The sequence below is a fragment of the Talpa europaea genome, assembly GCF_964194135.1.
Source record: "Talpa europaea genome assembly, chromosome: 9".
NCBI classification, from domain to species: domain Eukaryota; kingdom Metazoa; phylum Chordata; class Mammalia; order Eulipotyphla; family Talpidae; genus Talpa; species Talpa europaea.
In genome coordinates, this window is record NC_140076.1 from 78367064 (window position 1) to 78392692 (window position 25629).

Below are 25629 nucleotides of genomic sequence, written 5' to 3' on the forward strand. Positions count from 1 at the left end.
CCACAGCCTCTGCAGCACAAGTTCGATCCCCAGCTGGCCAGGGAGCAACCCACATGACACAGCAGACCTTTCCTGACTTGCCCGCTGCTCCCTTCAGCAGTGTACTTCGGTCAATCTGCCTGTTCTGTTCCCCAATGTGTCTCTGGTGAATCCTCTCACCCCCCATACCTCTGGCCTGTACCCCAGCTCTTGTATGCATAAATAAATAAATCTTTAAAAAAAAAAAAGCATACTCAACAGAAGCCAAATTTATAATCTTACTGATTTAACTATAAAGGAAACCCTATGGATTTGCTCTTTTCAGAAGATACTGAATGAGACTTAAGAATCAAAAACAGGGCCTCCCTGGTGGCCTAGGGGTTAAGTCTCAGCACCACCACCACAAAAGCCCACTGAAATGGCCTGAGTTCAACCCCCGGCCAGGGAGCTAACCTACATGGCACAGCAGACCTCTCCTGTCTCGCCCACTGCTCCCCTCAGCAGTGTATTTCAGTAGATCCGCCTATTCTGGTCCCCATTCTGTCTGTGGTGAATCCTCTCACCCCCTGCACCTCTTGCCCACACCCCAGTTCTTCTACACAAAAATAAAAAAACTCCTGGGGGGGAGGGGGGGCAAGTGGAAAAAAAGAAAAGAATCAAATACACACATTATTGTCCTAATCCTAGTCATACAGAATCTTAAGTCTGACTGCCAAGGTCACGGCAGACAGTGGAGGTGTGCACTCTCCTCATGCTGTTAATAATGAAATTAAGATAGTTTGTACAGGACAGATCCACAGGCAATAAAACCACCTTCAACATTCCCCTTATTTTGTTTCATGTACACAGATATCCTCAGAAAGGAAAACTGTTTTGTAAAGGAATTTGGGTAAGTTTCTATGAGACCAAATAAAAATTAAGAACCTATCTGTGGAATGGGTAAGAACACCCTTTTTCTTCTTCTCCAGAACAACAGTACATGCTGAATAATTCAAAGCATTCTCTCCAAATGGAGACAGCTTCTCACTTCTCACAAGAATGAAAATCTAGCATTCACAGATTTTGTTACTAAAGAGAAATATTCATACTCCCTACAAAACCTATCCGTAACTCTTTTAAATACTAAAAGCTTGTTTTCTAGAGAAAAATGTATTCATTGTAATGACTTTCCCAGGACTATGTTTAACTGCACCAGGAAAATTTCAAACCACTTAATAAATTTTCTCCAAATCACACTAAAGTCCAATCTCAATCTAGACATGTTATAAATTACATTCCTTCCTCCCTCTCTGGGTTAAATTACCACTCTTCCTCCCCTTTGACATCCATTCCACTCTGGCTAAATGAAACCCAAAATCTGGGTTAACACATACACACAATCCCAGAGTAGGAAGGACCTAAGAAGTTATCTAGTCTAACCCCTCATGATGCAGGACTTTTTTTTCTGCATTCTTGGCAAATGCATCTGGGATGAAAGAAGATACCTACTTGAAACTTCCCTATAGAAGCTGTATGATCGTGACTGAAAAGACTATACTGAGGAAGCATTAAGGAACATAAAGAGTAGAAATGATCTAACAAGCAGGTTAGAATTTCTATTCCAGCAGCATTGTAAATGTTAAATATTGAGTGAACAAATTTTTGAAGGAAAATGGGCATAGAATATGAGAGAAAAGGCAGAAAGAGAAAAAGACAGAAAAATGACATATCCACAGATATTTCAGTCCATAAAAATCTATAAAAATATCCGGGGCAGTTAGGCGCCTGGATGTATCATACCAGGAGCAGTCTCAAATTTTCGGGGATAATTTGACCCCTCAACCCCAATGAAATCAAGTCCTGAAACAAAAAAGAAAAGAAAAGAAAAAACAACCAGTGAAATTTTGCTTGTAAATGAGAATGCTTGCCCCCAATACATAAGTCCCACTGTACCTGTGGATATTTTAAGGGTAGGTTTAAATTTATTTTTAAATCAAAACAGGGAATTTGAAGCTTTCTATCATGAAAACACAAAAAGAGATCATGCACGAAGTTAAGTTCATATTGTGAAATTAACAGTGATGGGAATGTATGAAGCTACACCCAGTGCTAACAAGATGACAGCAGCAACACATAATTTCACTCAGCCACAAATCAGATCTCTGATTCTAGCCACCTAAATCTGCTTTTCTCTTTTCAGCAGAAATAAATACAAACTTTACCCCTTTCATTCCATTTTCCAACCAGATCCCTGTTGAAAATAGCAAGCAAGACTTGCAATCTAGGGCTGGAAATCCATGCCTGCCTGATTTCCTATCGGTATCTAAAACAAATCCCTGAACTTTTTTTCTTTTTGGCCAGTGGTTAAAATAAAAAAATCAAATACCCAAAAACAAACTAAAAATGAAAAACACTGTTTTGTTACTCAAACTGCTCCCACTGCTTCTACAAAGTCACCAAGAGATGAAGGACAGTTCTAATGTCTCCAAAATAAAATAAATTAAAATATAAAAGGAGATTTCATAGCCAAATGGTCAGGGAATTTAAAAAGACATCTAGCCAATGTCTCAACAGTAGCCTCAACCAAAGGAAAAAATCTATATTCAAATGAGTTTAGAAGATAGCTTGGGGAACAAAAAGCAAGCAACATTCAAGACTGGAGGTGTGACATCTTGAGGGCAGTAGAGGAGAAGCCATGTCAAAGATCCTCCTAAAGACAGACCTAAAGATCACTTATCTTTGAAAGGGGGCAAGGCAAATTTAAATGAATCAGAAGTCAAAGAGCCTATTTTACCTTCTATTATTAAATCATTCCCTCCTCCCACTGTCCCCATCTTTATAAGAAGTCTCAGGCTCTCCATGTACTTGGCTCAGCCAGAAGGAAATAACTGATCTCATAACGAAAAAGTATTCTGAAGTCCAGGGGGTGCTCAATATTTAAAGCAATAGAAGTATCTTTACTCCAGAACACATTTTGATGTATCCCATAAGCTAACGATCCTTACACCCCCTACACAAGCACAAAGTCAATTAACAAAGCAATCTTATTCAAATCTCGTTATATTCTACCACATCCAGAAGATGCCAACAAAGAGAAAGGAAAGTCTTGAGATCTCTCAAAAATGAAGACAAGATACACCTTGGTACCAGAAAACAAACTGACAGTGGACTTTAATTCTGGGTCCTATTCATCTCTACAAATAGTGATCTGACTAATTCTATGTATCTTTGCAAAAGGCAAAGCTAGCTACCCTAAAAGGAACATTAGGAAATTGGAGCTTATGGTAGTCAAACAGCACAACGGAAAAAGTTTTTAAAATCAAACAATTCTCAGTTCAAATACAAGCAAATTTCATCATCTCTCTTTCAGCCTTAATTTGTCATATGGAAAATGATGATAAAAATCTGTTTCACAAAACAGCAAGAATACCAGGTGCAATAGCATGTATAATGTACCCAAAGGCATACAGTAAATAAATTCAGAGTAATTCAATTGACATCCCTTTCTCACCCTATTTCTATACCCCAAAACTACTCCACTTTTTTGAGATGACTATATAATCTACAAAAAAATTCTCCTTAGGTTCCCAGAGACAAGAAACAAAATAATAAAAGTCACTCACTCGTCCCATCATCTGGTTCGAAGTGGCCAGTGTTGTTCCACGTATTGCCACTACTATTGCCATAGTTATCATCAGTATTGGCTGGCTCTGCATAATCAGCTGGGTTAAAAGTTCTGGGGGAGTGGAAAAAAAGCTGAAAGAGTCTCTGACTTCTAAGCAGCACCAACAAAAATTAACTCAAAGAGGAGGGCAATCAGAATCCTGACTATCTCTTTCCTTAGACAGATCAAACTTGGCTCTACATCCTATAATCCTACACGGTGTATACACCTTTACTAAATTTCATGGTGTAATCTCAATTTATAGCTACTATCCCTTGAGTTAGGACACCAATAACCATAATAAATTCCACATGGAAGACTGTGGGAAAATAGCACGTACATGCCCTGAAATGAAGCTGTGAGAGTAATTTAAGGGGCGAAACTTATCTCTGTAAAAATAAGCCCTAAGTCTACACATTTTTCTAATTAAATAGTCTAAAAATCTTTGTGATCAAATTTTTGCTTATGGCGTCATATTATCCTCAGGGTATTAACCACTTAAAAATCTTATGGTGACCCTTTGGAGGAGAAAAAGTCTTGTGTCTCACGAAGATTCACCATGAAACTTACCCCATTCCTTGAGCTGAAAACCTTCCTCCCCGCCTACCAGAGCCACCTAAAGGAAGAAAAAAAAGAGGTAAGTGTTTTCACAGTTGATATACTACCACCTTACCAACTGCAGTAACTTTGAAATAGTAAGTGATCAATATTATCAGATACTTTTTCACTATGCGAAGCATCAGTTAACATAACAGCATAGGACAATCATTACTATCAATAGATCATCCCATTGATGATCAAACAGCTGGATTCTCAAGCAAACACAGTAATATAAATAATGACTAGAGGAAATAACATCTGCCTTCTTTCCCACCCCCTATTCAGCAGTCTCCCAAGTATTCACATGTCATGACACTTCAACAATTAACGTACCAGACTCCATGTGGAAATGTTTATTAAGTAGACCCCTACAGAGCTAATAAGGGTACCAATATCCAATCCCCCAATAAGCCAATCACCTCTGCCTCGGCCTCGACCTCTTCTCCCTCTTTCTGTGCCTCTTCCAGAAGGCCCTCCACTCTTGGTGCCATCTAATCCATTTTCCTGACCCCGAACTGAAATTAAAAACACAGAAACATAGATGGCCAGAGCAGTCAGCAGAACAATAAACTATATACATATAGACATATACACATATAATTATATATATATACATATATATGTATATATATGATGAGGAGGAGGCAAAAACAAAGAGAAAATAAGCTGGAGGGACGGGACATGATGGTTATTTGGAGAAGGGGATGAACCACAACAGAGAACGCAAGTCAAATAACTTTGTAAGTGACTACAATTTCATGCCAAATTAATGACTATTACTAGAAAAGGTTACATGCAAGAGATGCCAAGGTCTCAGAACAGATAATGGCAAGAAAAATCAAAAGGATGATATAACAGTAACTAGGTCCATCCTAGTAGTGCCCTGATACATCCCCCCCAAAGTCTAGACATTACTGACCCACAGTTGGTTTTGTTAAAGCCCCATGCATACACTCTCGTCCACGGCTGGCACCTCTCCCCCGTCTTGGTGGACCACCACGTCGCCGGCTATAGTCTCTGTCCCGGTCTCGATTTTCTTTGCCTTCCTCGTTGGATTCCGTCTGGCCACCATCCTTCTGTCCTGAGACTCCCTTCTTCTTCCCAACCATTTCCCAGGAATGCTAAAGAAAAGAAAAACAGTCATGTCTACTCGATATGGATTACATTAGGAAATCAGAGGTAAAAACTCAAACAACCATTAACCTTTCTGCCCTCAGCATCCACATCTAGGACACTCACTGGTTTACTTCTGTTGAAATATAAACCAACTCTAAATCACTGCAAAACTGAGGTCTTTTGTATAGGGTAGGTGCTTATGCTAATGGATTGCAGAGATCAACTCTAAAAGGATCACCAAGATCTCTATTCAATCTGGCCACTCTGCATATTAGTCCAGTTAGCTTCTGGTTCCTATCTTGCAACTATGTTTCTTGGACTGAAAACTACTTCCTTTGCACCCAGGGACTCCTAACCTTTTAGATCCTTACTTATATCAAATAAAGCAAGAAAGAAAACTTAAAAGTTTCTAAGAGTTAACTATGAAATCCAAATTAATTTGCAGCATTCAATTCTTGAGCATAATTTCCAATAAAGCAATCCAGAATTTAGGAGGAAAACAATCATACTTAACTTCCCTCCCCACACACCAAATTCCTTTATTTATAAGACAAAGCAACAGTCAGGAAGGCACAGCCCTGGTCCTAAGACATACTGATTACAGGAAGCCTTCGAATCTAGGTTTTATCCACTGTGTTCTCTTTTTCCATAATTGATATAATCCAATACAACTGCACCCAAAGCAGACAATCTATGATAATTTCTAAATTGCGGTAAGGAAAATAAACACTTTTGGAAAACAGCCTCACTCCTTGGGAAAATGAATTTTGTAAATTAAAAATTTTAAATACACACTTGATTACATTTTTTACAGATACGTACAAATAAAAATTCCAGCGCAAAAAGCAAGAGTACCCTATCCTAGCTACTATCTAACACAAAGAACAATGGCTGCTCAGCAGCAGTTATTTGATATTTAATAACTTTCAAAGAATACAGATGAAGTGTAATATAAAATTACCACTGATTTTCTCATGATGGATAATATTATGGTCACATAAAAGAGTATCCTTCTTTTAGGGAAGCATGGTGGAGAATTTAGAGAATAAACTACTGGGGCCTCCCCGGTGGTGCAGCGGTAGAGCGCTGGGTTGCGAAGCTGCCCGCGGCCTCTGCAGCGCCGGTTCAATCCCCAGCTGCTCCCCGGCCACCGGAGGAGGGTCCCACATGGCGCAGACCTCTCCTGCCGCCCGCTGCTCCCCTCAGCAGTGTACTTCGGTCCTTCTGCCTGCTCTGCTCCCTGATCTGGCTCTGGTGAATTCTCTCACCCTCCTGCGCTTCTGACTGTACCCAGTGCATGTATAAACAAAACAAACAAACAAACAAATAAATAAATAAATAAAACATGCCTCTATTTAAAAATAAAAATAGAGAATAAACTACTATAATGCTTACAAGTTTCTTCCAAATAATTCCAAATGTCCACCATGGATGAATAAATAAATGTGGTATAGACATGTTAAGGAATATTTATTATTCTCCCATAAAAAGGAATGAGATTCTGACACATCTTCCTTTTTGACATTGTAGTGAGAGTGTTATGATTGCTGTTCTCCAGGCTTTGCGATGGCACCCAAAGATGATAAGAAGAAAGACACCCGAAAGTCAGCCAAGAAAGACAAAGATCCAATGAATAAATCTGGAAGCAAGGTCAGTAAGGACTAGTCCAAAGGTGAAGTTCTAGACAAGCTCAATAATCTAGCTTGTTTGACAAAGTCACATGTGACAAACTCTCTAAGAAGTTCCCAACTGTAAGCCCATAACCCCAGCTGTTATGTCTAAGAGGCCAAAGATTCATGGTTCCTTAACCAAGGTGACCCTTCAGTAGCTCCTTAGTAAAGACTTATCAACACAGAGAACAAGTAATTTACACCAGAAACACCAAGGGTGGAAATGCCCCAGCTGCTGGTGAAGATGCATGAACAGGACCCATTAACTGCACATTTTGAAAAAAAAAGAAAAAAGAAAAAACTTTATTAAAAAAAAAGAAAAAAACCTGGGCCTCCCTGGTGGCACAAGGTGTTAAGCTGCAGCACTATGAAGCTATCCACAGCCACTGCATCATGGCACGAGTTCGATACCCGGCCAGTCAGGGAGCTACCCACATGGCGCAGCAGACCTCTCCTGTCTTGCCTGCTGCTCCCCTCAGCAGTATATTTCAGTCAATCTGCCTATTCTGTTCCCCACTATGTCTCTTGGTGAATCCGCTCACCACCCCTCATTCCCCACACCTCTGGCCTGTATGCACCCCAGTTCCTGAATGCATAAATAAATCTTTTTTAAAAAAATAAATCCATCAACTCGAAAAAACATCATTTAAAAATAAAAAATAAATCTGACACTTGCCACAAAATGGACAAACCTGAAAACATGCTGAGTCAAGTCAAATCAGACACAAAAGATGGACGAATACTGTATAACTCTACTCATTAGCTCATAAGAAAGGCAAATGCACAGAAACAGAAAATAAAGTAGCTTGACAGGCTGGGAAGAAGAGATGGAGAGTTACTGTTTAAAGGGCAATTTGTGTTTGGGAAATGAAAAAGTTCTGAAGATAGAGTGGTAATGACTATAACAATGTTGATGTATATAATGCTACTGGACTGTAATTTTAAAAGTGGTAAACTTTGTTAAATATACTTTACCAATTTTAAAAAGGTTTTAAGTTCAAGAAAGGGTAAATTTTATATTAAAAAGTTCTCTAAATATTCTAAACAGCGTACAACAAATAGTTTGATAATTTTTTTTAAAGATTATATTTTCACCTAGAACTCAGCAACCCTCATTGCCTATTCTTAGAACCTCACTGTATCCAGTACGCTACTCTACGCTCAGAGTTTAATTCGTAAGTTATAGTATAACCTTACAACCCAATCTGAATCAGGAACCCTAAAAACCAGACTCAAAAGAACTTTATTTAAACTTTTTGATAATCTGTCTCAAAACCTGGCAAGTTTCAGAAACCTGACATAGTCATCCTCCTCTATGGTATATACCAGATGGGTTCTACTAAGATCTTGGGCCTCCCCTGGTGGCGCAGCGGTTGAGCATTGGGCTGCAAAGCTGCCCGCAACCTCTGCAGCGCCGGTTCGTTCCCCAGCTGCTGGTGAGGGTCCCACCAAAAAAAAAAAAAAAAGAATTACTAAGATCTTGCCAAAGGCACTATCAGTTTTTTTTATATGGACTTCACCCACCTAAATACATCCAACATCTCTGGCAAGTGACTTTGCTTCCCACTGGTTTCACTAGTGGCTGATCTATCTGTGCATAAGTCTACATCCATCCTCCCATTTATCTATCTTCCTTTTTGATACTGTAGGTCACACTGGTAGCACTAGATGACAGAAGGTGAAACAAATGTGATTGTACAAAAAAAAAAATTGTACATATAAATAAAGCATGGTAGTCCCACTTCACCCCACCCCAAAACATCTTGAGACAATCACTCTATATAGTAAAGTGAAAATGAACCAAAGATCCTGCATCTGATTGTACAGCCACAGAATTTTCAAATAAGGTCAATGATATAAATTTTAATCTTTAACCACACTTTTGAAGAAAAAAATTGTACAAATTCAAATGCAACTTTAAAAAGTTTTCCATTAATACTTCCCATGCTCTCAAGGAAACTGACAAACCTCCAACATCTAGCTAAAGTGACAACATGACACCAGTAAACCAATCTAAGGATGAATGCTAGTATCAATCCCAACCAAAGATCCTCAGCATAAGGCCAAGTAAAAGAAAATATTTCTAAGTGACACACTGCTCATGAAGAAATGCTCTAGTAAGGGCTGCAAGAACATTCCAAAGATTATAAGGCAGAATTCCCATTCTTAAGGGACTTAAAATTTGGTAAGATAGCACAAATGCAGAAATAAGTGGAAATGAGAAGGGTAAAAGCAACTACTCCACATTCCAGGGCAAGTGGTCCTCAAAAATATGTCCTATCATCTCTCAGGATGGTCAACAGACAGTAAATAAAGTTTAACTGCTGGGACCTCCTTGGTGGCGCAAGGGGTTAAGCACTGCACTAGGAAGCAATCCACAGCCTCTGCAGCACGAATTCAATCCCCGGCTGGCCAGGGAGCAACCCACATGGCAAAGCAGACCTCTCCTGTCTCGCCCGCTACTCCCCTCAGCAGTGTATTTCAGTAGTCTGCCTGTTCTGCTCCCCACTGTCTCTGGTGAATCCTCTCACCCCCCCACACCTCTGGCCTGTACCCCAGCTCTTATATGCATAAAAATTAATAAATCTTAAAAAATAAAAATACACTTGAAACAAAATGATTAAACTAAAAGTAAATAGCATCTCTAATCGAGACTAACCCAGTAAGTTACTAATGCAATATGAATAATTTATTCCAGACCAACTAGAGGAGACTGATTTTATCTGTTTTCTCCTATTTATTGTATGTACAGTTTAAGTATTTACAACCAACAGCAAACAATCTTCAAGCTTGCTCTATTTAGAAAGCTAAGTATTCAGCTTTAAGTTGCATTATTGCTAAAAGTAATTGCTACTTTTAGAATATTACTAATTTCTCAACCAGGGACCCACTTTCTAGAATACTTTATTACCGTATCTGGGTTTCCTTCCAGCAGTACATTGATGGCTCTGTTGACATCTCCATTGCAGTCATGCAAAGCAATGACACATTCATCCTGGTTCTTTCCTGTAATATCAATCAACTGAAAGAGAAAAATCAGCAAACATCAAGACAAACTTGCACTCCCCTAAAAGGAAAAACTAAGTAAAGAATTTAAAAAGAGAGGAGACATTAGCTGAGTCTCAAAGCACCAGGCTTAAAAAGCAAAATATGTAGAATTGTGGTATTCTAATTCCAAAAGCAAAATATTAGGGATGGGAGTCCAAAGTATTTACAAAGCTATCAAACAATTAACCAACTAATAGAGACTCAAACCCAGAACACACAGAAACTTCAGCATACCAAGAATTTCCATTATTTTCTACATGCCATAACTCAAAGTGGCTATAAAGTGGAATCAACAAAAGCATTTCAGAGGTTAAAAAACCAAACGAGGTTAAAATTAAGATAAAACCTCATTGAACAAGATATCGATCAAACAGTATAATAAATGAAATAGTAAAAGCACTTATTTATTGCCTTAAACTACCATTATTAATTCTTCACCTATAGTAGAAAATATTCTGTTATTTAAATAGGCTTTACCCCTGGCATCTTTTACCATAGCTTATAGCAAATTAAGTGATACACTCACTTGTTTCACCTTTTCCTCAAAGTCAGCATCATTATGGTCCGAAATCATCTGTGCAAGTCGAATTTGTTCTGCAGTGGCCTAGAAATTGAAAGAAGATCAAGAAGGCATGATCAAGAGGCAACAGTTTAAGAGAAATAAGAAGCACTATGTAGTCAATATCCACTCCACCACCCACCCCAATTTCCTTCTCCTTTTTACAAATGACCAACTAATAAAGAACTAACACCATTCAAGATGCTTCAATCAGCAAAATGATCAAAACAACAACAACCAAAAAAAAAAAAAAACCACAGTGAAAGCGGAGATTTTTCACCAATGTTCAGTTAAAGAGGTTTTCATCTTGGGATCACAGCACCACTTTGAAACATCTGCGCCTTAATTCACATTAACGTTCTTTACAAAGTCATGTGTTGTTCCTGCTTCTGCAATAGCCAATATCATCCTCTCATTCCAGGGCTGAGAACACCATAAGGTTTAGTCTGAGAATAGACTGAGCATATATGCATATACAGTGCATGTTCAGAAGATTATCAGGAATTTTACTATCCCAACTGAAATTAAGTAGTAAAATATTATGAGAAATACATTTGGGAATACAAGTAAAAGAAAAATGGGTAAGACGAAAACTCTAGCCTTACAAATTCAATTTATGTGACCATAATCACACGTAAGTTAATTCTCTCACAGTAGTTACCAAACACCACCAACCAGTTATAGAAAACAGATCACATCTAAATCAAACTTTCAAAACAAACATCAACAACAAAAAATATAAATCTCAGTACTCAGGAAATTAATAAGTACTCCTTTAAACTGAGCAACACTCTAGGGTGTCTCATTTGTTAATTTTAAAGTAATACAATGAAGATGCTCGCGCATCACAGAGGAAGGGAAAAATCTTATTAGGTGGGCCTCGCTGAGACCAGAAAGGAAGAAAAAGTTAAGGGAAAAGAAGAGCAAAGAAAAGGGGAAAGGTAGCAAGACAAAGGTTGGCTAATGAGACGTCAAGGTGGAAAGATCTAGGAAAGAAATGCATTGCTGAAAGAGGCCCAGATGAAAGGGAAGTGCCCTCTGATAAATACAAACCAGAGGACCCATTTTTTTCCTAAACCTCAAAGTGCAGTATTAAACAACAGAAAGTAAGCATACTGCAATAAAGCATGTCATTGTTATAAAGCTCCAACTAAGTACAAGAACTAGAAAAACCAGAATGAAGAACCCAAATTGATAATCCAAAGCATAGAATGATGCTGCATTGGATGGAAACTAGTTATCAACCAGCAAAGCTACCCATGGATCCACATCCCTTGGGTTCTTTACCTGTGGCCGCTGCTTGTGCTGTGTCTGATTTTGGTTTTGAGGTTGTTCCCAGTTTCCCCGGGCTCGGTTAGTGCCCACCGATGTCATCATTTACAGTATATACAAATAACAGTATTTACAAGGTAGAATACTGAAAGTTAAAAAAAAAAGTTTAGATTGTTAACTGTGGGCAAAATGTTTCCAACCTCTTTCATCAGCACCTTCACTTTCATTTCTTCAAAAGAACAAACCATGAAGATTAGCCTATTCTTGAGACTTAGTTTGATAAATTCCTGAGAGATATCTGGCTGTTAATCCACTTTCAATTAACAAAAAAATGTATAAATGTGTTGTTTTTAAGTTACAAGCAGACTTTCATTACTATTTCTCTGTAAATATAAGCTTTATGAATTTCTGCAACCTTGATAGTAAGTAAAACAATGTTAATAACCAAAACATTTTTGTAAGTGAAAATATCTTAAAATTCCTTTAACAGAAGGAAAAATAGGTAAAGCCTAGATGCAATAAGCCTTCCAGATGCTTATTAGTCTGAGTCAAATAAAAACAACTTAAAATACTGTTCTACTTATGAAAACACCCTTACCTGCCTTAAAAACATTTTATATAACTTGCATGTGACCTCCACCTTTTGGAAAGGGACAAGCTCAAGTCTAGCCTCTTTCTCCCTAGTTTGTATTTCCAGCATGCTGTGGGGGCAGCATGTTCCTGTGGCCTTCAGCAAGACATGTATTAGCCCCAGTGAGTTTGCCCAGAATTTCAGTTCCCTGAATAATAATTCCAACACACTGCTTTTTGGCTGCTTCTGTCAGCCTCCTAGTCCACAGTTTCAAGAAACCAGAATTGCAATTACCCTCAACCACTCACCTTAATATACAGAGTCCCAAACCAAAAGCATTTAGCACAAAGTTTTATTTGGAAGGGCTTCTGGGAAATCATTTTAAACTTGAGATATTATTACTGGCAAGATGACTTTGTTGAGTCTTTAAAGAGACAAAGACGACACAGGGCCTTCCCAAAACCAGAACAGTTTTTGTTATAACTCTTCTAACAAGCAAGAATTCTACAGAATTTAATTTCCCTTCATTCATATTTTCTTTTATGATGCAATCTCAGCTGCTGCATTTAGTAAACAAAGAAAACATTCATATGATGGAGTGCTCAAAATAAGAGATTAGTTTGCATTGCTTCATTCCCTTCCAAAGAAGATAAGTTTATACCTTTCTGCTCTATATTTAATTTTTTTTTTTTTCCCATCAGTGACACTTTATGCAAGGTAAGTCTAGATTACCCAGAAACATTGCTGGATTTGAAGGAGAGATAGGATGGGCTTCTAAACAAATATGCAAGGATTGACTATTAGATAAGTTATTTTCACCTGTTTCTTGGGTCACAAAGAAAGCTGACTTCCCTGGGGATAAATCCTTTATCAAGTTGGGCAATAGGTTACAAAGGCCTTTATTTTTTAATGTCATCGTTAAAAATTAAGATTTCTACATCCTCTATCACCAAGAACGGTTTTAAGGCAACTTCAGTGCTAATTTTTAACCATTACCTCTTCCCCCTACACACACAGGTTGTAAATATTTCAAGCTAGTAGAGGGCTGTTAGCTACACAGTAGTTTATTTTCCCAGGCTAGCTTTACAGTCAAATTTCAACACTTAATTTACAAAAACAAAAGTGTTGTTTAACCAAATACCCTGGGGTTCAAATCAACAAGAAAATAACTACAGGAAAATTATGCTCAATAATTGGTTCTAGGATGAAGTTTCTAATATGGGAGTGATCATTCTAACTTACAAATATTGGCTCTCTAGTCTATATGCGATTTCAATTCATGTGCATGATACACTGCAGATGTAAATTGCATGACTAGTTATATGTGTGACCACATATACTGTACCAGTCAACATAAATATATTTTAAAAAGCATCTGAAAACCACATTGTTCAGAAGAGAAAAAAAATCTTCACGATCATTCTTGCTTAACTTCCATTTGTCTCCTGCAAGTGCTTTGAAATATGTGACTAAGAACATTTTACCACCTAGAGAGTAACACTACCAAGCAACAGGTCTAAAGTAAGTGAACTGGGATGGATCACTAGGGGACACAAAATTAGCAGCCTTTTAGTAACAAGTAGAAACACATATCCAGAGTTATCACAGTGGAGATGAGAAATCTTAAGTACTCTTACTTAGAAAATAAAAACATTCAAAAGAAAATAGGTGAGAAGTATTGGAGACCAAGGAATGGTGTGGGAATAGATACAGGTTTCAACACAAGACTGCCCTTAACGGTATCTTGAACACCAGCTACTTAAAAAAATAGCCAGAGAAATTTTACAGAAAAAAATAAATAACAAGTATTTATTGAATATCTACTGTGTGTCCAGTACTTTAGGAAATACAAAAACAATGACTTAGTGCTGCCCTCAGGGAGCTTACAATCTAATTAATTGGCGAAACAATTCAGAAACTGAGGTTGGACTTGGGTGAGTAAAGCTTGCTACCTCTAACAGGGCAAGGAATTTCCCTAGACACTGTGTGAAAATAACCCCTTCATCCTCCCCATTCCCACATCAACTTGAATCTAATTTGTAAAAGAGTACTTCCCAGTTAGGACACATTTTGCAAGGAGGGCTATAAAAATCAAAAAACAGTACATCGTTAGGCCTTTCATCATTAGTTTACACGCCTGCAACACTTCCCATTCATGACTGAAATAATCACTGTGATAGTCTAATCTTTAAGGACAATGGTGCAGTTTTACAACCCATACACAGCCAAAATGTTTTAGTTCTCCAGTAAAGCTGATAGTCATTGACCCTCACCACCTCCCAGCAAGTCACATCAGATATCCCCAAAGCAGAATATGGGTGGTGGAAGGTGAGGGAGGAGACAAAAAAGGATACTCCCTCTAATATTCAGGGAGGGTCAAAAGCCAAAAGGAAAATAGAATAACAACAAAACGCCTGTTACTGTGGAGGTTTTCTTTTCACAACATCCTACACCAGAGGTGGCTACATTTCAAGAACGGTGGAAAAGAAGCAGTCTGTTTGTGACATCAGTTTGCAAAACAATTTAGGGACTGTCTCGACAAGGTGCAGGGTCTAGAGCATTTTGGGATTCCTGCCCCATTATGAGAGGAGTGAACAAACACCCCAGTGCTCTCGTGACGACCCTCAGGCGGAATACACCCTATAGGGGTCTCCATGTCCAGCTTCCCAAATAACATAATTGAGATTCCCAAAACTACTATCTGGACAAGAAGGTAAAGTCAGATACAAAAAACATATTTTAAGAGCCGGGGCGGTAAGAAAGGAGGAAGGGTAATAAGAGGAGCTGACAAAGAGGCTGGAAACGGAGAGGGGACGCAAGCCCACGCGTGGAGGATGGGAGGCTCGCCCCACTCAGCGCCACATCGGAGCTCACCGGGCCAATCGCCTCCTTACCTCCCACCCGGAACAAATTAATCCTCCGCACTCCAAACTGAGGGCCACATGGGGGAGTTCGGGGCAGCTCCACCCCATCGCCCTCCTTCTCCCCTCCACCTCCACCCCCAAGCCAGGCCGGATCCGGATCAGAGGAGGCCCGCAGAGGATCGTAAAGGGAGGAGGCCCCTCGTCTTCTCCACAGGCACCCGCCAGGGGAGAGAGTGGGCCCTACCTCAGGCGGGGCCCAGGCCTCACCCGCTCGCGCTCTTTCTCGCTCTCCCCCCCTTCAGGCTCCAGCCGCATGGCCCCCCCCTCCGACTGGCCCAAGCCCCGCCCCGGCCACGCTCCCAAATCGAGGCCCCGGCTCTGGCGCGGCCCACTAGGCCGCGAACCCAACCATAAACAAAACCTCCAGCGGCCGACTCGGTGGAGGGGGAGGGGGGGAGCCAGGGCTCGCACGAACAGGACGGGGGTGTACAGTAGGGGAACACACGGTGCGGGGGGGCCCACCGAGGGAGGGGGATACGGCGGAGGTAGGGGAGAAAGGAGGGAGGGTAAAAGGGGGATCGCGGATTTAAAGGGGCCGCGGACAATACCCGGCCCCGCCGCGTTGCCGCTGCCGCCACCGCCGCCGCCAACGCCGCTGCGCTCCCAACTTTACCTCAGTCTCCTCCACACTGACACCCCGGGCCGCGCCGCCCCTATCACGTGATATAAGGTTCCCTCCTCCCCACCCCCTCCCTCCTTTTCCCTCTCGCGCTCGCTCTCGCGCCTTCCCCCTCCCACTTGCCTTCCTGCGTTCCCCAGCACGTGACGCGAAAAGGAACGCGCACGCAAACGTGCGCGCGCCGCCGCGCCACGAGACACCTCATTCCAGCTCCGCGGGTCCGCCCGCCTCCTCCTCAGCGGCCCCGCCTCCACCACGTGACACACGATGGCCTCCGCTTCCTCTTACTGGCGTAAGTTCCGCGTCTCCGCGCTCTACGTTATAGCTGCCCAGGGTCACGTGCTGGGGGTAGCGGGACGGCGTCGTTCTTCTTTCTAGGACCCACCCCCCCCGTCCGCCATGTTTTCAGGCCGGGTCTACCTTGGTCTTTCCCCGTAAGGAAATGGCCGAGGAGCTTCAGGGAACCCAGGCGCCGTTGCGTCGGCGGAGCCCGGGCTGACGGGATAGGGCAGCGGGGCAAACCGGAGCAGTTCTGCGCGGGGTGGGGAGGCCATGGCGTCCAGCAGTAACTGGCTGTCCGGGGTGAATGTCGTGCTGGTGATGGCCTACGGGAGCCTGGTGAGGAGATCCCCTTCCCCTTTCCTGCTGTCGCCTCTGACCCAGTAGAGACCCTCTTGGGCCGTTCCCTGTCTTTTCTCTCCACCCACTCACCTGCGCTTTTTCTGGGCTTTGACTCCTACCCAGGAGTACTTGGGAGCCTAAGTCACAGACTTGGACCGCCCCGCCCCTGGCCGAGAACCCTCCCTCTAAACGCCGGAGCACCGACCACCCCTACGCCTTCCCGCAACAGGCATTTTTATATCCACCGCATCTGTTAGACTCCTGCTTTGCCTCAAGCGATACCCCAAAGCATCAAGAAAGCCCGAATCTGGGAATTTGAAAGCATGCTTAAAAAAAAAAAAAAGGTCATTAAAGATTCTTTTCATATCTCTTGGACAGGTGTTTGTACTGCTATTTATTTTTGTGAAGAGGCAAATCATGCGCTTTGCAATGAAATCTCGAAGGGGACCTCATGTCCCTGTGGGACACAATGCCCCCAAGGTAGGTCCTTAAGGTTTTCCAGATCTTCAGGACCCAGAATGAGCTGCTCTGTACCTTTAGAGATGACATTAATTACCGTGTTTCCTTGTTGAGTTACCCACGTGCTTAGTAGATTGAGCAACCTTTGTCAGTTTGGGTCTTGGCTTACCTGCAATCGCATACGAGTAAACATAACAGAGGAACTTGGTGTTTTGCATCGGTAGAATGAAGGATTTGGGTTAAAATGCCTCAATCTTTGGTGTGGTGTTTCCCGCCTCAGTTTTAAATTACCCAGTGTTTTTTCTTTGTAACATTTGTTTTAGGATGGGATGAGGGTGGTTAAAATTAGCCCCAAATAAATGAGAAGGGTTGTTTTTGTAGACTTTCAATTTTATGAGACCCTATAAATCATCTAGTCCCATAATTCATGCTGCAAATTGAAACCTAAGAAAAAGATGTACAGAAAGTGAATCAGTCAATAGTCCCTATTTTATTTCTCTATGCATACAAGAGAGCATACATAGACCAGAGGTGCGGGGAGTTGGTGGGGTGAGAGTATTCACTAGAGACAGAGTGAGGAGCAAAACAGACAGATCCACTGAAATACACTGCTGAGGGGAGCAGCAGGTAAGACAGGAGAGGGCTGCTGTGCCATGTGGGTCAAGTTCCTGGCCAGGGTTGGAACTCAGAGTGACTGGCAGTAGCGCTGAGACTTTAACCCTTGGGTCACCAGGGGGGCCTTATCTATATATTCTCTTTCAATAATTTGTTGTCTTCCTTTATATGACTTTAAATATCTATTGATGAAATTTTATTTCTACCCCAAGCCTCTTTCTTGAGCTTTTTATGTCCAACTCCCTACCTAATATTCCCACTTAGATTTCTATAGGCATCTTAAATCAGATGTCCAAATCTGAGCTCTTAATACCCTTCTGCTACCATCCTGCTTCTCTTTTTACTTCGCTGTAAACTGCCCTACCCAGCCTCCTTTTGTATGACTCTTCCCACAAATCACTAACATCCTTCTACAGTGGTTGAATTTTCTACCTATACATGTGCTATTACGGTACCTAGAATGATCATCCTCTGGCCTACTGGCTAGATCATTTGTTTTTTTAGATCTTAACGTCAATATCATTACCCCCAAAGAGGAGTGCTTACTACCATTTTTAAAGTAGGTACTTTGTTTTTTTCACGGTACCCTGAGTTTTTGTAGATGGCGTTTTACTGTGAATTTCCCTTACTGTTTACTTGTCTGTTTACTAGCTCTCTCTACCACTTGACTGTAATAAGCTTGCAGATGCATGACACCATGCAGGCACCATCAGTTTTGTTCACCACTATGAAGCCAGGACCTATATATATATAAAAAAATAGGGACCCAATGATTCCTTGTTGCATGAAAAACAGGTTAGTTGGAGAGCTGGTAATACTCTCAATTCCTAAACCAATTTTTTTCATTAACCAATGCTATTAACTCTCCAGTATTTGCTGATGTATTGGAAAACCTCAAGGAGGAGATAATAGCCTAAAACCTTAACAGTGCTCCTTCCACATACCCTCACTTCTCCAGATGCCTGCTGCTTCCCTTAAAGGAGGGATATAGGGTTAGCTCCTTTTTTTTTTTAAATAAATTTTATTTTTCTATTCCCCATACAATTACAACCCCCTTATTTTGACCCCAATCCCTTCCCATCCCCCACCCCCCATAGAGTGTCTCTGGTTCATAGTTGTTTGTTGATTTTGATTTTCACTTTGTTATAGTTATTCATTTTCCTGGTCCCTTATTTAAGTTTTCTAGATTCCTGCTATGAGGGAGACCATCCAGTATTTTACTTTTTCTTTCTGGCTTATTTCGCTGAGCATGATCCCTTCCAGCGCTATCCATGTTGCTGCAAATTGCATGTGTTTATCTTTTTTGAATGCTGAGTAATATTCCATGGTGAATATGTATAGGGTTAGCTTCTTGTACATCATGAACCAGTCAAAATTTGGACTTTTTGGAAACTTACCCACCCTCAACCCCCATGAGATCAGGATTTCTTTGGCTTTAAAAAAAAATCATCTAGGGCCTCCCTGGTGGTGCAAGGGGTTCAGACACAACCTATGAAGTAGTCCAAAGCCTCTGCAGCATGAGTTCGATCCCTGGCCGGCCAGGGAGCAACCCACATGACGCAGCAGAACTCTCCTGGCTGGCCCACTGCTGCCCTCAGCAATGTACTTCGGTCAATCTGCTTGTTCTGTTCCCCATTCTGTCTCTGGTGAATCCTCTTGCCTCCCACACCTCTGGCCTGTACCCCAGCTCTTGTATGCATAAATAAATAAATTTAAAAAAAAAAATTTTTAAGAATCATCTAAATTCTCATTTATTGCTGGTAGAAGTATAATTTAGTAAAGTCACTGTGGAAAATAGCTGGGTGTTATCTAGTAAGGTTGCACATGTATCTAACCCACAGCCCAGCAATCCCTCTCCTATCATAGGAAATTAATTTTTAGTCATGTGTACTAGGAGACATGTACAAGAATATACATAGCATTGCTTGTAATAGTTTAAAAAAGAAACAATCCAAATGTTCAAATGTCTCAAATGTTCTCATAAGAGTGGATATATGTATTTGATATGAAAAGTGAAAATGAACAAGATAAATATATATGAACACAAATGACTTCAAAATATTTCTGAATGAAAAAAGTAAGCCACCAAATTGAATGACTCCAGAAAGCTATTGAATGAAAAAAAAAAGCCAGAAAGCCATTTGCAAAAGACTGTCTACCATATGAGTCCATTAAATGAAATTCTAAAATAAGCAGAACTATATTGATAGAAAGCACATCATTGTCGCTGGGGCAAGGATGGGGGGAGATTGCCTACAATGGCATATGAAGAGCTTTTCAGAATAATGGAAATGCTCCGTGTCTTGATTGGATTGGTGGCTGAGTGGGCATATTCATTTGTCAAAACTAGTTGATCTACTCACTTAAAAATGGATGAATTTTGGGCCTCCCCTGGTGGCGCAGTGGTTGAGCGCTGGGCTGCGAAGCTGCCTGCAGCCTCTGCAGGGCCGGTTCTATCCCCGGCTGCTCCCCGGCCACCGGAGGAGGGTCCCACATGGCACGCAGACCTCTCCTGCGGCCCGCTGCTCCCCTCAGCAGTGTACTTCATCAGTCTGCCTGTTCTGTTCCCCGCTCTGGCTCTGGTGAATTCTCTCACCCTCCCGCGCTTCTGACTATACCCAGTGCATGTATAAATAAATAAATAAATCTTTAAAAAAAAAAAAATGGATGAATTTTATTGTATTTAAATTCAGCCTCAATTTACTTAAAATTTTAGAAGACAGGTTGCAGAGGAATTCAAACACTATTTTTCTGTTTGTTTAAACTTCAAAATCAGGCAAAGCCAAATATCTTCCTTAGAGTGACACATGATAAAACAGAAAAAGTAAGAAGATTATTGACAAATTAAGATAGGGCTGCATTCATTCAGAGTTGGGCACACAAGACTTCAAAGTCATAGTGATATTCCAGTGTATAAGCTGTACAGCTAACAGGTGTACATTGTAATGATTTTTATAAATACTTAAAGTATACATGTGTTATGTGTATTTTGTCTATGATATATTTCACAATGGAAGTTTCTTAAAAAGTTACAAGAAAAAAATTGCTAGAAATCTGGCAACCCTGTTAAGAGAGGGGAATTTGAAACTTAGTAACGGTTACCTCTGGATAAGTGAGAGGTGATGTCTTTAGTACTTTTCTGAATTGTATGTCATGAATGTGAATAACCTCCTTCAAAAATTAAATATGCCTGGGCCCCCCTGGTGGTGCAGGGGTTAAAGTCTCAGTGCTATCAAGTTATCACCAGCCACTGCAGCATGAGTTTGATCCCCTGCTAGGGACCTAACCCACATGGCACAGCAGACCTTTCCTGTGTCGCCTACTGCTCCCCTTAGCAGTGTATTTCAGTAGATCTGCCTGTTCTGCTCCCCACTCTGTCTCTGGTGAACCCTCTCACCCCCCCCCCGACCTCTGGCCTACATCCTAATTCTTGTATGCATAGATAAATATATTTTTTTTTTAAGATTTATTTATCTATGTATACAAGAGCTGGGGCACAAGCTAGAGATGCTGGGGGTGAGAGGATTCACCAGAGACAGAGTGGGGAACAGAACAGGCAGACTGACTGAAACACACTGCTGAGGGGAGCAGCGGGTGCAAAAGAAGTCTGCTGCACCATGTGGGTTGCAACCTGGCCGGCCAGGAATTGAACTTTTACTGCAGAGACTGCAGATTGCTTCATAGTGCAGTGCTTAACCCCTTGCACCACCAGAAAGGCCCAGATAAATAAATCTTTTTTTTTTAAAAATTGTAAACATGCCCTAGAAGAAAGCTTTTGGAAGTTCCACATTCCTTTAGGTTACAATAGTCCCCAAACTATTGTAACCACATACAGACCTTACAGATTTTTAGCATCGATAATGACTTCAGTTGCTATAATTTTTTCCTAGCCCAGGAAGTTCTTTTTAATAAAACAAGATTTTCTAAAGCCAATTGATAGAAATAATGTAGATGCTGTAGGAATTCTGGCAGGTTAAAAGGTTTTAGCTGAGAGAGGTTCTTAGAAATCCCAACACTGTAAGTTATTGAGTCTTATCTGGAAATTTTATTAGTCAAATAAATATTTTATTCTGTTCATTGTAGTTGTTCGCTTGCTGTGCCCCATTTACAGATTGAAGGGGAACGGGTATAGGGTAAATTATTGTTTATTTTCTTTATATGAACAGGACTTGAAAGAGGAGATTGATATCCGACTATCCAGAGTTCAAGATATCAAGTATGAACCTCAGCTTCTTGCAGATGATGATACAAGACTACTACAACTGGAAACCCAAGGAAATCAGAGTATGTGGCAGGCTCTTAGAGGATACTTCAGTGAGGAATCCCACAAGTTAAAAATTCCTTTTGCTCTCAGACTTGTCAACATAGCTGCTAGCAAAACCAACAGCATTGTGTTTCCTGTGTAGCTGGCTAGTATGTCACATATGGGGAGGCAGTTTATTAACTTGCTGGACAATCTTTGAGTGTTATGCCTAAGAACAGTCTCTTTCTCAACAGATTGCTACAACTATCTCTACAGGATGAAAGCTCTAGATGCCATCCGTGCTTCTGGTAAGGGCTACTAAGCAGGATCCATGCAGGGTTCTGAATGCTCACTTGGGGAAGAGAAGGAAGAACCCACTTTATATGTGTTAGTCTTTGTCCTTTCTGAACATCCCTGACTAGTAAGAATTTTCTAGTTTTAAGAGTTGTGGGTTACTCTTACTGAAGTCAGTGATGTAGACAACTTATTCTCCAGAGAGTCTGGATTTGTATATTGTTCTCTTTAAGCTTATAGTTTCATGAACTAAACGGTGGTAATGTGCTTGTTAATCCAAAAAAAACAGGCAGCATCTGCTTTTTCATGACGCTAAAGAGAATTGGTTCTTAAATTTTTTCCCATTCTATAACCATTTACATATATGTTCTGTTTCTACCAAAATAATGGTTTATATCTGAAAGCCATAATAGTTAAGCAGAAGGGTAAATGGGATGATGGCACTATTATGTATGGTTGGTGTAGCTTACAGTTGTGTTGCCACCACCAAATGACCATTCAGACACAGCTCTGTACCTCTGGTCTCTTCCATGCTATTAGAGTTTCCCTCCATTTCACTCATTGGAAATTAACTGGAAAGCTTAAAGACTGGGAGAAGGGTATCTTTTGCTATTATCTCCTCAGAGATCCCATTTCATGCTGAAGGCCGGCATCCCCGTTCCTTAATGGGCAAGAATTTCCGCTCCTATTTGCTAGATCTTCGAAACACTAGTACTCCTTTCAAGGGTGTGCGCAAGGCCCTCATTGATACCCTGCTGGATGGCTATGAGACAGCTCGCTATGGGACTGGGGTAAGCTGAATGACAGGTTTTTCCTTCAAGGATCTAATGGAACACTTTACACTGAGTTAGCTTCACTCTTCCTTTTTCCTCAGGTTTTCGGCCAGAATGAGTACCTGCGCTATCAGGAGGCCCTGAGTGAACTGGCCACAGTGTGAGTTTGGAGGGGACCATGTCAAAGGGGTTGGTTGGAAAATACAGTAGTGCTGTTCCTTTCCCATAGTAAGATGACCTTCATAAAACAATAACAAAATCCATAAGAATTGTCAGGTCCTGGGCCTCCCTGGTGTGCAGGGGTTAAAGTCTCAGCGCTTTCAAGCTATCACCTGCCACTGCAGTATGAGTTCCATCCCTGGCCAGGGAGCTAACCCACATGGTGCAGCAGACCTCTCCTGTTTCGCCTGCTGCTCCCCTCAGCTGTATATTTCACTAGCTCTGCCTGTTCTGCTCCCCACTTTGTCTCTGGTGAATTCTCTTACCCCCTCACACCTCTGGCCTATACCCCAGTTCTTGTTTGCATAAATTAAAAAAAAAAGAAGACTTGTCAGGTCCCAGGCTATTAGAACTGCCTCTTGCTCACATTAGAAAGAAGTTGCTATTCTACAAGCTAATAAGAGAACCTTCTATTTTTGTGCACTTTTTCTTGTTATCTATTTTTTGTTCCAGCTCAGTAGAATGTCAGAATTAGTGTAACCTATTACACCAATAAAAGGCATGTTTTTTCAGCTCACTGAGATCTCATCACTTCAGAGTTCTAGTGTCCTCCTTTTGTGTTTGATTTGATAAAAGTAAGAATTACTAGCCACCCATTTGTATTACCACTTTAAAGCATTGATAACTAACTCTGAAGCAAAATTGTCACTGAAGAATCAGCTGTCTGTTATAGAAGATAATTGTTTTGTCTGAAAATGTTTTAAATAAGTACTAATATAATAGTTAAGTTGTTTATGCTTATGTTAAAATGAAAGGGTGGCAAAGGAAAACCAATCTAGACTAAAAAGTTAGCAGCCATTGAAAGAATACATCTGTTTTCTGTTGCTAATCATTGTTTCTCAATACATAAGGGCCATGCCTGGTCTGTCTTCTCTCTGTCCCTAAAAATAAAGTACTTTTTACTTACTACTACAGATAAAAGGTGCTAGTAAAAAAAACTTAGCGTGGTAATGAAAATAAAAATAGGATGGAAAAGGTTATTTGGAAGTCAGGCAGGAAGCCTGCTCAAAATTCAGTTTCTTTGAAAGACAAAATACTATATAATTCCACTTCTATGAGGTACCTATAATTGTCGATTCATAGAGAATTCAAGTGGAACTTTGGCTGCCAGGGACTGGAGAGAATGGAAACTAGGGAATTGTCTGATAAGGTGTTTTGCAAGATGAAAAGAAATCTGGAGATTGGTTGCACAACAATATGAATGTAACACTAAATTGTATACATATAGAAATAGTTATGATGGGCCACATAATGTATATATTACCACAAATTTTTTAAGATTTATTTATTTATGCATACAAGAACTGGGTACAGGCCAGAGGTCCGGGGAATGAAGGGTGAGAGGATTCACCAGAGACAGAGTGGGGAGCAGAACAGGTGGATTGGCTGAAATACACTGCTGAGGGGAGCAGCGGGTGAGACAGAGAGAGGTCTGTTGCACCATGTGGGTCGCCTTCCCGGTGAGGGCTGCAGTAGTTATGGGTAGTTTCATAGTGCTGACACTTAACTCCATGCGCCACCAGGGAAGCCCCATATTACCACAATTTTTTAAAAATTCAGCTTCTTTAGTTTCTAAAAAGTGTCAGTGTATATAATAAAAAGAAAATAGACTCTGATATCTGACAAACTTAGGTTTGACTCTCAGCTCTTTGTCACTAGCTAGCTTTGAGACCTAGGCAAGTTACTTATTGGACCCTCCATTTCCTAACTTGCAAACAGGGATGATAACACCATGTAGGGATGTTGGTATAGCACCAACTTTAATGTCCTAACATGGTAAGTGTTCACTAGCACTTTATTATTTTCTGGTATCCCATTTTGAAGTCACTTTCTTTGGACTGGGAGTACATTAGCAGCACACGCACATTAGGTGAATCAGCAGGGTTTAAAATTTTCTTTAAGCATAGTGAGATGAAGAACCCGTTAAGCCAAAGACAGAGACTCGTGGGAAAATTGGTTTCTCTGCTATTTCTAAACTACCAGATAGGATTTTAGTAACTAGTTTATAAGATAAGATGGAGACTGTGGTTACAGCTGCATTTATGGGATGGATAAGCCCTGAATTGAACTCTTCCATTACTCCTCATTCTGTCCACGACCTGCCTTCTCTTTGTTCCTCAGGGTCAAAGCACGAAGTGGGAGCTCTCAGCGACAACACCAGTCAGCAGCCAAAGACCTAACCCAGTCTCCTGAAGTCTCTCCAACAACCATTCAGGTGACATACCTCCCCTCCAGTCAGAAGAGTAAACGTGCCAAGCACTTCCTTGAATTGAAGAGCTTTAAGGACAACTATAACACATTGGAGAGTACTCTGTGATGAAGCTGAAGGACTCTTGCTGTTGATAGAGCCAGACAGATAACAGTGTGCTTGCTGGGCAATCCCAGGTCATCTGGCCCAGACACC

At 40.8% G+C, this 25629-nt stretch overlaps 2 protein-coding genes and 1 pseudogene across 25 annotated transcripts in view; 2 read left to right on the forward strand and 1 right to left on the reverse strand.

Annotated features, from left to right (window-relative positions):
- The window catches only part of UBAP2L (ubiquitin associated protein 2 like), a gene marked incomplete at both ends in the record, with an annotated part of 40670 nt that extends 28678 nt beyond the window's left edge, over positions 1-11992 (reverse strand). For 9 of the 19 annotated variants that reach the window (XM_084243217.1, XM_084243213.1, XM_084243216.1 and 6 more), the window contains 7 exons: positions 3582-3694; positions 4193-4238; positions 4642-4737; positions 5175-5343; positions 9920-10030; positions 10583-10660; positions 11903-11992. In XM_084243217.1, coding sequence (XP_084099343.1) covers positions 3582-3694; positions 4193-4238; positions 4642-4737; positions 5175-5343; positions 9920-10030; positions 10583-10660; positions 11903-11992 — 703 coding nt within the window. Of the gene's footprint in view, positions 1-1743; positions 1819-3581; positions 3695-4192; positions 4239-4641; positions 4738-5141; positions 5344-9919; positions 10031-10582; positions 10661-11902 lie in introns of all 19 variants that reach the window. The other 10 variants (XM_084243215.1, XM_084243214.1, XM_084243227.1 and 7 more) reach the window with 5 other exon arrangements.
- On the forward strand, positions 6905-7724 carry LOC311177072 (small ribosomal subunit protein eS25-like; annotated as a pseudogene). Its single transcript has one exon. The product of its transcript is annotated as a small ribosomal subunit protein eS25-like (transcript).
- A 4561-nt stretch (positions 11993-16553) lies between the features above and the next one.
- On the forward strand, positions 16554-25542 carry LOC311176976 (protein C1orf43 homolog; the record flags this gene model as incomplete). 5 transcript variants are annotated; one of them, XM_084242654.1, is made up of 7 exons in its annotated part: positions 16554-16619; positions 17001-17102; positions 21863-21980; positions 22194-22247; positions 22858-23024; positions 23108-23166; positions 25347-25542. In XM_084242654.1, 7 exons carry the CDS (start codon positions 16554-16556, stop codon positions 25540-25542), a joined length of 762 nt encoding a protein of 253 aa, XP_084098780.1. The 5 variants fall into 5 exon arrangements, with proteins under 5 accessions (XP_084098780.1, XP_084098781.1, XP_084098782.1 ...); XM_084242658.1 differs by having other exon boundaries at positions 16575-16619; positions 22179-22247; XM_084242655.1 differs by lacking the exon at positions 22194-22247.
- Between the last annotated feature and the right edge of the window lie 87 nt (positions 25543-25629).